This window comes from Pseudonaja textilis, chromosome 6 (assembly GCF_049901715.1).
Source record: "Pseudonaja textilis isolate UNSWEBS1 chromosome 6, rPseTex1.2, whole genome shotgun sequence".
In the NCBI taxonomy this organism is placed as follows: domain Eukaryota; kingdom Metazoa; phylum Chordata; class Lepidosauria; order Squamata; family Elapidae; genus Pseudonaja; species Pseudonaja textilis.
Genome location: NC_141995.1, coordinates 5,040,944 through 5,055,512, shown reverse-complemented (window position 1 = coordinate 5,055,512; position 14,569 = coordinate 5,040,944). Strand labels below are relative to the sequence as shown.

Sequence of the window (14,569 nt, the reverse complement as noted above, 5' to 3'; positions counted from 1 at the left end):
CCATCAAGGAGCCACAGACAGACAGACAGACAGACAGACACACACACACACACACACACACACACACACACACACACACCCGCCTTCTCTAAGCGCTCCCATCTCTGCCTGGGCCTCCCCCGCCTTGTTGTCTCTTATGCAGGAGAAGCTTTTTCCAAAGGACGCCCGCGGGCGCCGGGATGGCAGAGCCAAGCGAGCGCCGTCCTGCCGCGCCACCTCCGACCGCCGGGGGCCGCTGTGAAGGAGGGAGACGGGGAGAGAGGATCCGGGGAGCGGCGGCGGCGTTGGCGTTCCAACCACTTCCGGCCTGTGCCGGAAGTGCCGGGCGGAGCCATCGCTGCCAGCCGCCGGGTGAGGCGCGGGGCGACGATGTGGTTCATGTACGCGCTGAGCTGGCTCGCGCTCTTCATCCAGGCCGCCTTCGTCACCCTCGGCATCGGTGAGCGGAGCCCTCCCCTCCCCAGGAAGACCCCGGGCGCCGCCCGCCACGACGGACTCTCGCCTCCTCCCCACGGCCGGAGCGCGATGGTCCCGCCCGCCCGACGTGGCACCGCCTCCCCCCCCCCGGGCCGGCTGTGGAGCCTCCACGTCCAGGAGCAGTCTACCCTTAGGAGCAGTCTAACCCTGGCCTGATTCCTGGGTGGGCGGGGGAGGAAGAGGGGGCGCAAAATGGACCCTAGAAGGCAGTTCGATCTACCTCGCACGGTCGTTGTTGTAAGGGAGAAAGGAGGAGGGAGGATTACATGGCTTCTTCCTCTTTCCCCCCTCTCTCTTTCTCTTTCCTTCTTTCTTTCTTTCCTTCCTTCTTTCTCTCTCTTCCTTTCCTTTCCTTTCCTTCCTTCCGCATATATATATATATGTACCTGTAAGGAAGGAAAGTAAAGAAAGGAAGAAAAAGAGTAAAAGAAGGATATATATTACACATGTAGGAACACTTAAAGTTAGAGGAATATTTTCCAGTTTCTTGTAATATTATAGATACAGAACTATAGTTGTGCAATGATAAGAGTTTTATCCTGCCTCTTCCTCGTTTCTTTTCTAAATCAGTCATTTATATAATCTATCAGTCAATCGATCTATCAGTTTATATAAGCTATCGTGATCATCTATCTATCATCTATGTATCTGCCTATCCTCTATCTATCTAAAATGTATCATCTATCAGTCCCAGGGTTTCTCAACCTTGACAACTTTAAGACGGTGGGGGGACTTCAACTCCCAGAATTCCCAAGTTCCCCAGCCAACATAGGTTGAGCATCACTGATCTGTCTGTCTCAACCATGTCGGGTTTTCTTAAGGTGGGTGGACTCATCTGAATTCTGAGAGTTGAAGTCACCCATCTTAAAAGTTGCCCAGGTTGAAAACACCTGTCTATCTCTCTGTCTCTCTATTCACCATCTATCATATCTATCTTCTCTTTCTCTCTTTCTGTCTATACATCATCTATCATATCTATCATAATTATATATCTACCTACCTACCTCTCTCTATATCCATCATCTATTATTATCATATCTGTCATCTCTATCTATCTTGGTCAATCTACTTCTGTCTCTGTATCCATCTATCATTATCATCATTATCTATGTATATATAAATTATATCTATCTACCTCCCTCTCTCTATCCATTATCTATCATCATATCTATCTATCTATCTATCTATCTATCTATCTATCTATCTATCTATCTATCTATCTATCTATCTATCTATCTCTATCTTGATCAATCTACCTCTCTGTCTCTCTAGTCACCATCTATCATTATCATTATGTATGTATATATATAATCATATATCTATCTACCTACCTCTATCCATTATCTATCATCATTATCTCTGTCTATCTATGTCTATCAATCTGTCTGTGTCTGTCTGTCTGTCTTTCTATCCATCATCTATCATTATCATCATTATCATATATCTATCTACGTACCTATCTACCTCTCTATATATCCATGATCTATCATTATCATATCTATCTATCTATCTATCTATCTATCTATCTATCTATCTATCTATCTATCTATATCTCTATGTATATCTATCTTGATCAATCTACCTCTCTATCCATCTTCTATCATTATCTATCATTATCTATGTATATATATAATCATATCTATCTGCCTACCTACCTACCTACCTACCTTTCTATCCATCATCTATCTATCTATCTATCTATCTATCTATCTATCTATCTATCTATCTATCTATCTATCTATCCAGATCTGTCTACCTCTCTGTCTCTCTTTCTCTCCATCACTCTGTCCACCCTCTTATCTCCTGCCAATATCCAGGTGGGAAAGCAGATGTCATGCTAGCAATAGCTGGGTGGTGGTTTTCATGCTTGGGGGAGAGGCAGGGCCGTGGCCTTCTCCCTTCGCTCCTGCCTCCCATCCTACGGCTGAGATGGATGCTTGGAGGGACAGCTCGGCCGCATTGGAGGCCGCTCTCCTTGCCTGTCCAGCCAGGGATGCGGGAGGAAGTGGGCCTTGGCCTCCCCTTGCAGGGGAGCTGACTGCAGGTTAGGCAGCATGGCAGGACGGCTTAATGGTTGGGTGTTTCTCCTCTTCCTCCCTGGTCCCTCCCTCTCAGCGGCTGGATTGTACTACCTGGCAGAGCTGATAGAAGAGTATACCGTGGCCACGCCGGATCATCAAATACATGATCTGGGTAAGCATCAAACCTGCCTTTTCTGCAGGTCTCTCTCTGGTTTGGGGCGGGGAGGGAGTGGGAGGCAGGAAGAGAGACCCTGGGAAAGCACCCACTTCCTTGGCTGCTTTCGACGGTCCCGTCTCCCCTTCCCTGGAGGAAATGTTCACAGGTAGTTCTCAACAACTGTTCGCTTAAGGACCATTGGGAAGCTACAACGCCAGGGGGGAAAAAAAGCGACTTACGACCAGTTTTCACACTGCAACATCCTCACGTTCACGCGATCCAAAATCCAGACCCTTGGCAACTGGACTCACATTTATGGTGATCACAGCGCCCCTGGGGTTGGGGTGGGGGTTTGTCACGTGATCCCCCCTTTGGGGCGACCTTCCGACACGTGAAATCCACCGGGGGGGCGGGAATCCAGACTGGTTTAACAACGGCGGTGATTCACTTAATAACGGGGCCCAGAAAGGTTGCACAAAGTTCAAGGAACGTTTGCTTAGTCATGGAAATGTTGAGCTCGAGTTTGTGGTCATATGTTGAGGACTGCCTGTATAGGCTTGGGGGTGGGTGGGTGGTGGGTGGGCAGGGCTGATCTCTAGGGCAACATTTTCAATCCCAGTGAGGTTAAGAGGTGGGGAATCTTCAGCTGGCAGAGAATTGGCTGAGGTTGAGAAACTGAGATTTAGAGGGACGTTTTTCTTTTTCTTTGGGGCTTTTCATTGGGTCTCTTTTTTTTCCACCTCCCGCGTGGCCAGAGGTGGCGAAGAAAGCAGCAGGCTTGGGGAGTGGAGGTGTCATGCCCCTGTTGGAATCTGATGCCAAGGGGGAGGCCGAGCTCCGTTGGCTGTGGAAGAAACTGGGGAAGGGCAAAGTCTGGCTGGGCAGAGCAGGGAAGAGGTAGAACAAGGCAGAGGGAATTCGGAGGAAGACCCAGGCCCACCCCCTCTTCATCCTGGGGCACGCAGGGAGGAACGGAGAAGGGAGCAACGTGAGTTGCATGGCTTATGGGGGAGGAAAGGGCCCTGATTCCCTTCATTAGCTGCAGCTGGGAACACAGTGTTTAAAAAGGGAGTTCGCACACAGCAACTTGTTGAAAGCAGATCTGAGTTATCTTTTATGGTCGAGGCTTATCTGTGTTCCTGGCATCTTCCCAACTGTGTGTGTTTTGTTGGCCTTTGAGGCCTGCAATTCCTTCTCATGCCCTGTCCAGTTAATTGCTGCAGCGTGGTTTGTGTGGATTTTTAGTTACAGTTTATGTGTACTTTGTTTTCGGACTGAATTTCCTCCAATTAAAGACTGGTTTGGGGAGAGTTTTTTTTCTCCAGCTGAAGACCAAAATTTTCTCGCAGACCACCGGTGGTCCTCGGCCTACCGGGTTGGCGATCACTGAGATAGGAGGCAGCTGAGCCGCCTTCCAGCTCTGTTCCGACTGAAGTGTCTCCCCCTAAGAACCAGAAATGAGCCCGGTGAAGTCCACCTTCCAGACCTCTTTGCCTGGCACGACTTGAGACTCTTTTACCCCCTTGACCTCTTTCTCTCTCTCTCTCTCTCTCTCTCCTAGTTCTCCACGGCTGTGCTGGTCGGCCTGTATCTCTTTGAGCACTTCCCGGGTCTCGTGGTGGGCGTGGGTCTCTTCACCAACCTGGTCTACTTCGGATTGCTGCAAACTTTCCCTTTCATCATGCTGACCTCTCCAAATTTCATCCTCTCCTGTGGTGAGTGGCCCCCACACACACCCCCGATGCCCCTACAGCCCTGGAGGGCCTTCCTCACGGCGTCTTCCTCTCTGATTGTGACTTTTGTCAAGCGAGGTTGTGTCTCCACCATCTAGGAAACGGCACTCACTCTGTAGTCCTGCTGTTGTTCGTTTAAGACAGGGGTCCCCAACCACCGGGCCCCGGACCGGTACCGGTCCGTGGAATATTTTCTACCGGGCCTCCGGTTTGCTGGGCGCCACCATCTTGTTTCGATGATAAAGTGCTTCCGGGTGAGCTTTTCCAGTTGGAAAGCGGCGTTTGGGTCCTGAAGGAATCCTCGCGCCTTAGTTTCATTGAAGTGGGGGGGCGGCTTCGAACGAAACTACGGGGCGAGGATTCTTTCAGCACCCAAGGCAAGGCGAGCCGAGCGACCGTCCCGAAGCCGTCCCGAAGCAAAACCCATCGACAAAGGTACAAAGGAGGCGTTGAAGGTGGCGGGGAGAAGTGGGGGATGGCTGGCTGGCCGGTCGCTTGGCTCGCCTTGCCTTGTCATGCGTGCTGATGCCGGTACCGGGCCGCGGATCATTTTGTGATGCCGGTACTGGGCCGTGGCACAAAAAAAGTTGGGGGCCACTGGTTTAAGATATTGGGCCTCCCAAACCTGGCGATTTTTAAGGCTCCCGGACTTCCGCTCCCAGAATTCCCCAGCCAGCGTGGGAATCGAAGGTCCGTGAGTTTTTAAGTGGCCAAGGTTGGACGCTCTTTTTCAGTTAGACCAGGCTGGCTGTGGGGGATTCTGGGAGTTGGAGTCTTAAAAATGGCCAGGTTTGGAGACACAACCCCCCCCCGCCCGCTTTAAGTTATGAGAGGAAATCATCTCTTGATTAATCCTGCAGTCTCTGGCTTGAGACATTGTCAGCCTGATATTTTTTGTGGGGGAGTGGTGTGACGTCCCCCTAAGATGTAGAACGATTCAGAAACCAGGTAAGTCAAAGGCTACCTGTTTTCACTTCCTTTTTTTCCCCTTGCCATCCAAATTTAGACTGGGAGGTTGCTTGGAGTAAGGACTGTCTGTCAGTCTGTCTGTCTGTCTGTCTACCCATCTTGTCTGTCTGTATTATCTACTTATCTGTCATCCATCTATCTAGCTGTCTATCTGTCTGTCTCTCTCTCTCTCTCTCTCTCTCTCTCTCTCTCTCTCTGTGTGTGTGTGTGTGTATGTAAGTATCTCTATCTATCATCTATGTAGTTACCTACCTAGCTACCTACTGTTCTGACCCAAACTCTTTTCCAATAAAACAAACACGAACCAAAGGGAACAGGAACCTTTTAATGACTCTTACAAATCCCTGGTTAAAAGGCTGCTGCAAACTAATTAACTTTGATAAGCACAAACCTTGCCAGAACTGCGCAAGATGCCAAGAATCACAGATAAGAAATATTTCACAAGTTCCTTTAATGTGTGAGACTTGCCAAAACATAACAGGCAAGAAATAATTTGCAAAATAAGAATCTTCAAATACCAACCAAGGATACTAGAATATCCACGAGGCTGGAGTTTCAAAACGTCTTTGCTTCCTGCAAGGAACGTTTGCTTCACAGCTGGCTTTTATCTTCTTGAAGGATGGGCCATCACCTTGCAGCCTTACTCCTGAATTGCCCGTGCTACTGCAGCTGCTCTTTCCTGCGAGCAGCCCTGTGTGCACACGCACTTGGCACGGGCTCCTTGGGAACCTCATCGCTGCTGCCAGACCCCACAATCTCCAAAGGCAGCAGTCCACTCCCTAATGGTCCTGGCCCCTCATCTGAGTCCTCGCTCTCCTCAGCTGTCCGCAACTGCTGTTGGCTAACCACAACACCTGTCTACCTAACTGTGGTGGCTCAGTGGTTAGAATTCAGTATTGCAGGCTGTCTCTGCCCACTGACAGGAGTTCGATCCTGACCGACTCAAGGTTGACTCAGACTTCCACCCTACTGAGGTCGGTCAAATGGAGACCCAGATTGTTGGGGGCAAGAGGCTGACTCTGTAAACTGCTCAGAGAGGGCCGTAAAAGCCCAGTGAAGCGGTATATTAAGGGCTAGCGCTCCACCCCCCTTCGTTCTGTAAATGTCAGCCTGACTGAAAACGGGAGCCTTTCTCTGGGCTCCAAGTGATTCTTTGTTTTGGCCGCGGTTTTTCTTTTTCCTTTCTTACCTTCTTTCTCAATCCTGTTTTGGAGATTTTGTAAGCTTACAACACCGGCAACGTTTTGTAATGTTTCTGGGTCTTTTCCAAGACACGGGATTAATAGGGAAGGTCGAGAAGGTGGATATGACCTGAAATTGTCCCAATGAGGACTAGCTACGCGCTTTGTTTTTGTTTTTAACAAAAAAAGAGAGCCCTTGAAATCTGAAAATCAGGAGCCCCCCCCCCCCTTTCCCCCCCATGAACAAACTTTATTTACAGGAGTACCGAAGGACAGTGGGAAGAGGCCTCGGGAGGTCTTCTAGTCCAACCCTCGTGTTGTGGTTAGCCGGCAGCAGGTGCGGACGGCTGAGGAGAGCGAGGACGCAGATGAGGGGCCAGGACCGTTAGGGAGTGGTCTGCTGCCTTCGGAGATTGTGGGGGCTGGCAGCCGCGATGAGGAGGTTCCCGAGGAGCCTGTGCTAAGTGGCGCGTGCGCGCAGGATTGCTCAGAGGAAAGAGCAGCTACAACAGCACGGGCGACTGGGGAGTAAGGCTGCAAGGTAATGGCCCCTCCTTTCAAGAAGATAAAAGCCAGCTGTGAAACGAACGCACTTTGCAGAAGGCAAAGACGTTTTGAAACTCCGGCCTCGTGGACATTCCAGTATCCCGAGTTGGTATTTGACGATTCTTATTTTGCAAATTATTTCTTGTCTGTTATCTTTTGGCAAAATCTCAACACCGTTTTGGCAAGGCTTGGGCTTATCACAGCGAATTATTTATTTTGCAGACGCGTTAAAAGGTTTCCCTTCCCTTCGGATTGTGTTTGATTTGTCGGGAAAGGGGCGTGGGTCGGAACGCCTTGGCTCAAGCAGCTCGAGGCTTAAAGCGTCGGGGAGCTGCTGGTTTTCTGCTTCTGCCGACGGCCGTTACCTGCGGCACAGTTCCGTCCCTGAAGTGTTTGGGTCTGAGGGGGATCTCGTTGGCTGAACGAAGCCCCTCCGAATTTATGAGCCCCTTTCTCTCTCTCTCTCTCTTTTCCCCCTCCAGTCCTGGTTGTGCTGAACCATTACCTGGCCTTTCAATATTTTGCAGAGGAATATTATCCCTTCTCAGAGGTAAGAGGGGTCCGGAGGGAGGCAGGCGACCCTAAGAGCCGCGAGACCCTCCCTGCCGTGTTTTCCTCTCTCTACGGCGAGTCCTCGACTTACGACTAAAATTTCCACCGCTAAGCAAGATGGTTGTTCATTAGTGTCATAACAGCTGACGTCAGGACCTTTTTGAGGGGGTGGGGGTGGGGGCAGAGTCGTTAAGCGGATCCCTGGGGTTGTTAAGTGACTCACACCATCGTTAAGTGAAATCTGGCTTTCCCCCTCATTGGCTTGGTCTTTTCAGAAGGCCGGGGTGCTTCAACCGTGTTGAACCCATTGCCAAGCCCCCAAAGTTTGTGCGGGGACGCTGCCATGGTCGTAAGTATGAGAACCGGCCGTAAGTCCCTTTTTCTCCCCCCAGTCCCTTCGGACAGCCGTTAAACAGATGGTCGTAACTCGAGGACCACCTGCCGCTGAGGAAAGCGCCTTTCTTGCTGTCGCTGAGCCTCTCAGGCCTTCGGTTGCAGCCGCAGCCACGGAGCCCCAAAGCAGCACCAAATTCCTTGAGTTACGACCATAATGGAGACTGGCTGTAACAGTCGTAAAGTGTCATGGGGGGGGTGTCAGACGTACGACCAACCTGACTTTAAGATTTGGGGGGTTTCTTTGGGGTTTGTTTTGCGGCGGTCGTTAAAAGAACAATGGTGTTGTAAGTACGAATCCGTGGTTCTCCATGGAGGCGGTTTTTACCAAAAGCCGGAAATAAGGGGTGGGTTTTTGTCCGAAATGGCATAAAATGTGACCCCAGGACACTCGTAAACGTGGCATTGCTACCATGTGACCTGCTCCTAATCCCACCTTCCAGCCCAGTTATAACTTTGGATTCAGGTCGTAAATCACGTTTTTTTTTCAAGTAGGCCAGTAAGCGATTGATTATAAGTCAAAAATCCCCCGCCCCCACCCCCCGTATAGGTAGTTTCGAACTAAACAACGGTTCATTTAGCGTCCAACGTTACGACGGCCTTAAAAAAAAAAGGAACTCTTTTTCACACTTAACGACTGTGGCGACATTCCGCGCCGTCGCAGGGTCAAAATTCAGAGGCCTGAGCAGCGGTCTCACACTTACGACGGTCGCAGTGTCCCTCCCCCCCAGGGAGGGCGTCACGCGGTCCCCTTTTGTGAATCTTCTGATGAGCCGAGTCGGTGGGGGAAGCCGGATCTGCTGAACGACTGGGTTCCCGCGGCGATTTGCTTAACGGTGGCGGCGAGGAACGGCCCTCCGAAAGGAGGCCAAAGCTCAGTTCGAGAAACACCTCGCTCGGCCACAGAAATGTCGGGCGGGACCGCGGTCGTAAGTCGAGGACTATCTGTAGGGGGGGGGTTGCGAGAGGAACAATCTGGGCTTTCACCCCCACCCCTCCCCCCATCTGTTGACTAAGTCGGGTCTCAAAATGGAGCCAGTCTGGTTCCTGGCTGTGGCCCTGATGGGACGAGCTGGTCCAGGGGCGCTTTGGGCCTGAAGGGGGAACTCTGGGAAGGCAGCTGGAGGTTGCTGGGGTGGCTTTTGAGGGGAGTGGGCTTCCCTGATGCTCTTTCTCCCCCCACTTCCCCCCCTCCCCTCCAGGTACTGGCCTATTTCACCTTCTGCCTCTGGCTCATCCCCTTCGCCTTCTTCGTCTCCTTGTCGGCTGGCGAAAACGTCCTGCCGTCCACCGTGCAGCCTGGAGGTGAGTTCTCTAGCCAGACACCCAACACCACCACCCGACTTGCGGCCCAGGGAAGGGAGGGGGGGGCAAGACGACCCCAGGCGGAATTCCCACCCAGCACAAAATCCGCAGCGACTTGGGGTCTCTCCGTAAAAGGGGGGCAGGGGGGAGAGTAGCGAGGAGAGCGGCTGTGGGCCGTGACAGCTGGCCTCGAGGAATCGGTGAGGTGGGGGTCCTTGGGACTCTCAGCGGCGGGTTGTTCTCTTGCAGGCGTCTCAGGACCGAACTGTGTAACCTCATCAGTGTTGGAAGGAGGGAGTGGGGTTTGCAGGGAAGAGGGGAGGAGGAGAGGGAGGAAGAGGGGGAGCGTTGTGAGGTCCTTGGGGTTCTCTCTCTGTGTAAATGTTGTTTACCTCCACGTGTTTGTGGATGGCTGATTTGTCAGGGTGCCAAGGCTCCCAGGAATTCCCTACTGTTTTCGGACTTGGTTTGGTCTAGGACCATGATGGCAAACCCGTGGCACGCAGGTTTTCTTGCGGACATCTCATGACCCAACTACGTAATCTCATCAGTGTTGGAAGGAGGGAGTGGGGTTTGCAGGGAAGTGGAAGAGGAAGAAGGGGAGAACTGTGAGGTCATTAATGCTCTCTGAGCTGGGTGGTTTTCTTGCAGACATCTCACGACCCAACTACGTAACCTCATCAGTGTTGGAAGGGAATGAGGGTTTGTGGAGAGGAGGGCTCAGGCATCCTTGGTGCTGTTCTCTTGTGACGTTTCAATATCCAACAAGGAAACATTGTGAGTGTTAGAAGCGGGGAGGATTTGCTCTCTGTTTGTATACAACGTTGCTGGGAGAACGTTCCTGGTAGTTCCTCGATTAGATTGCCGTGTCCTGTTGGGTTGAATAGAACAGAATAATAACCGAGTCGGAAGGGACCTTGGAGGTCTTCTAGTCCAACCCCCTGCTCAGGAGATTATAGCTCATCATTCCTTGATTGGGGTATTGTTTGCTTGTTGATTGTCGGTCCAGTATTAATCTCTGCTTACCTTAGTATTGATTGCTGGTGTTTGGGCCTTTTCGCTTCTCTCTTTGAAATGGTGTGTAAACGTTGTTTACCTCCACGCGTTTGTGGATGGCTGATTTGTCAGGGTGCCAAGGCTTCCAGGAATTCCCTACTGTTTTTGGACTTGGCTTGGTCTAGGACCATGATGGCAAACCTGTGGCACGCAGAACCATTCGTCCGGGCACACGAGCCCCAGCAAACTTGCCGGCACTGCACATGTGCGCGCCTCCCAGCTGTTTTTCAGCCCGTTTGAGGCAGTTTTCATCCTCCCGGAGGCTCCATTTCAAAGCCGAAGAGCCAGCACTGTCCGAAGACGTCTCCGTGGTCATGTGTCTGGCATGATTAAGTGCTGAAGGCGCAGGGAACGCTGTTCCCTTCCCACCAAAGGGGTCCCTATTTTTCTACTTGCATTTTTACATGCTTACGAACTGCTAGGTTGGCAGAAGCTGCTGGGACAAGGAGCGGGAGCTCACTCCATTACGTGGCGCTAGGGATTCGAACCGCCGAACTGCCGACCTTCCTGATTGACAAGCTCAGCATCTTAACCACCTCTCACTTCTAGTACTCTTTTTCTCTTCCCCCTTGTATCACACCCTCCCTTTTCCCATTCCCTTTTCTTCCTTCCCTTCCCTTCATTTCCTATTTTCTTTTCTTTTTCTTTTTGTATTTTATATTATGTCAGGATTCCGGCACTTAACCCCATTTGAATCCTGAGTCTTGAGCCAAACTTCCAAAACTTCAAAAGGATTTATTGGGACTTAAAATGTCCGGCACTGCCTGGGTGTAGCCGACTCTGGGACACATCATTTATTGTCACCCTTGACCCTGGTTTCCCCTCCCCTGTGGGTGTGTCATAATTCACATTCTCCAATGGGACACGTCCATAGCCAAGAATCATCAATCATGCTCTCCAGTTAGATATTTGTCCAGCAGAAACTTCAGTCACCTAGTTACTATCTTTGAAAAACTATTTATGGAATGCACTTTCGGTTTCCAAGCTGCATCACTGCTCTTTCAAACCCCTTTCCCTCCCTCCCTTTCTGTTGGCATCTCTAAAAAGGCCATAGAAATATTTTATTGAGTTGACATATTGTACAATAAAATAAAATCATCGGTTGCTCTTGTTCTTCTTTGGAGGAGATTGCGAAAACCAGGCACTGAAAGTCTCCACAGACCGTTTCATCCTAAACATTCATATATCGAACTGTTACCATCAGGGAGGCGTTATAGGTGTCATAAAATGAGGACTAGTAGATTGAAAAACAGTTTCTTTTCCAAGCCAGGAACTGTTTTGAAGCAAACAGTGCATTTGTGATTTAGTCTTATTATTATTATTATTATTATTATTATTATTTTAAATACTCGGTAGTGTGATTGTGATGTGGTGTTTGGGGCGCTGTGCTGGAGTAGCTTTCAAATTTCATTCCATTTGTGGAATGCAATGACAATAAAGGTTATTCTATTCTATTCTATTCTATTCTATTCTATTCTATTCTATTCTATTCTATTCTATTCTATTCTATTCTATTCTATTCCATTCCATTCCATTCATTTCTATTCCATTCCATTCCATTCATTTCTATTTCTATTTCTATTCTATTCCATTCCATTCCATTCCATTCATTTCTATTCTATTCTATTCATTCTATTCTATTCCATTCATTTCTATTCCGTCTCCTTCATTCCATTCTATTCTATTCCATTCATTTCTATTCCATTCCATTCATTTCTATTTCTATTCTATTCTATTCTATTCTATTCCATTCCATTCCATTCCATTCTATTCCATTCTATTCTATTCTATTCCATTCCATTCCATTCCATTCCATTCATTTCTATTCCGTTCCGTTCCATTCCATTCTACTCTACTCTATTCTATTCTATTCTATTCCATTCCATTCCATTCTATTCTATTCTATTCTATAAAATGCTCTGTGGAAAAAAAAACCATATAAAAGAAAAATAATTAAATGCTGCTGGATATTAAAAAAAAGAAATAAGAAAGAGGGAACAAAGCCAGCTGCCCCGTTCAGCTCTGATATTCAGTGCAAATATTCACTTTTCACCACGGACGGGCCTGGCGTGGGGCTCCCTCGCCTACCCTCTGGTTCCCACGCGTCCCTTCAGCTGTCAGCGGGTGGGATGAGCGGGTCTGGGGGGACGAGTGTTTTCTCCACAGTGGGGCCTGGGCAGTGGTGGGATTCAAAAAAAATTATTATCAGTTTTGTGGGCGTGGCAGAGGAAGGTGTACTGCAAAACCTATATTCCTTCCCTACTCCTGGGACTGCAAAATCCCCCTTCCCTCCCCACCCCACTAACCTGCTTTCCAGCTCCGTTCTCCTGAGCAGGGCAACCGAAGGAGATCCCAGCCGATCAGCTGGGACTCAATGGGAGGCAGAGAAGAGATGGGGTTGGCGGGTGCCAATCCGAGGCGGGATTGGCCGGTTCTCCCAACTACTCAAAATTTCCGCTACCGGTTCTCCAGAACCGGTCAGAACCGGCCGAATACCCCCTCTGGCCCTGTGGGGAAGGGTTAGGTGGACGGATGGCCGTTTGGAACCCCCAAACTCGCTCGGCCTCCGCTCTGATCGTTGTCTCCTTTGCCTCCTCAGATGACGTGGTCTCCAACTACTTCACCAAAGGGAAGCGAGGGAAACGTTCCGGGATCCTCCTCGTCTTCTCCTTCATCAAGGAAGCCATCTTGCCCAGCCGACAGAAGATGTACTGATCGTCCTCCCCTCCAGCAACACCCCCCTCCCCCCAGATGTTGTCGTTTCTCACCCACCCCTCTCCCTCTTCTGGACACAGGGGGACCTTCCTCCTGTTCTGAGCCTCCACGTCCCCCTCTTTTTTCCTGACCTCCAGATCCGTTCAGGGTGAACAAAGCGGGAAAGAGCCCCCAAGGTGTGCGCGTGGGAGCAGCTCTCTTTCCTGTGGGTGGCTAGGGAAGGGGGACGAGGTCGAGGACCGCCCCCCATCTCGCTCCACCCCTCTCAACGGGGTTTCCGATGAGCTCTTAGCATGCTTTTTTTTAAGCCGGGGCAGTTCATCTCTTCGGGGTAGGAAGGCGGACGCGACTTCTCCACGGCCGGATTTCTTCCAACGTTTTTTTTTTTTTGTGAGAGGAATCTGCCCGGGAACGAAGGACAAAATGGACTTCTGAAAGACGCCGCCTTCTTCCGTCGTGGCTGACCCGAAACAGACCAGCCGGCCAGGAATGACAACAACAACAAAAAAAGGAGTCTAATAATTCTTCTTCCTTCATTGTGCTAGGAGGGTTCCTCTCCGGGAAACTGGCTAAACTTGTGTTTTGAGGGGGATTTTTGGTTCTTGTTAGGAAAAAAAAAGGAAACCAGGAAGGATGGTTCCACACAAACTTCCTGGCTCCGCTCTTTTGGAGTGTGTGAAAAGCAAAGCTGCGCTGAGCAGAGAAAGACTGCAAAACTTCCCTGGTGTCATGTGAAAATCGAACTATACCAACGCCCCGGTTGGGGAAGGAACCAGGATGGCGTGCAAAGAATTCGCCAGGTTGTGCTTGGAACGCAGGAAGCCACGAGGGTCTACTCTGCTCCTTGGGCTGGGCGCCCCCACCCCTCTGGCTCTGCCCCAGCAGTTGTCAGGCTGCCTGGCCCGTCTAGAGGACCTCCGGAGGCTTCCAGCTGCCGCGATGTTCTTGGCTGAAGGCAACAGGTGTCTCTTTCAGCACAAAGTTTGTGTTCAATAAAGGTGTTCAATGACAACAGAACAAAGAGACAACTCTCTTCTCCCCTTTTTCTTCAGGGTGGGATGACCCGGGGCGTGGCACCAAGGCAACACAATCAGAGAATAAGTCTTGCTCTCTTCATTAGCTCCAAGTTTGCCCCCAATGTCCCGGTTACTCTCCGGTCTGGAGAAAAACTCTCCCAGGAACCTGCAACCGCCTTGGGCTGCAGATATTTCAATCCAAAATGGTGTAAACAGAAAACTAAACTATAAATCCAACAAGGCAAGATAAGGTAATAAATCTGGCAGGGCAAGATAAGGAGTTCCAGAAGTGAAGTAACATGGCAATAAATCCAACCAGTTGGGAGGATGCCAGGAACTCAGATAAAAGCAACCAACACTAGATAAACTCAACGTTTGTTCCGGACAAACGCCCCTCCCAACTGCCTCTCCTTTAAACTCCCTCCCCAAGTGTGCCTTGTGAAGGGAG

The 14,569-nt window shown here is 50.1% G+C and overlaps 1 protein-coding gene across 1 annotated transcript; it reads left to right on the top strand.

The window, feature by feature from the left end:
- Positions 1-317: 317 nt before the first annotated feature.
- On the top strand, positions 318-13,729 carry TEX261 (testis expressed 261). The gene is given in 7 exon segments (XM_026722648.2): positions 318-439; positions 2,593-2,641; positions 2,643-2,670; positions 4,217-4,370; positions 7,567-7,634; positions 9,232-9,334; positions 12,990-13,729. Coding segments are annotated over 7 exon segments (588 nt in total). The 5' UTR covers positions 318-369; the 3' UTR covers positions 13,106-13,729.
- Positions 13,730-14,569: the final 840 nt, after the last annotated feature.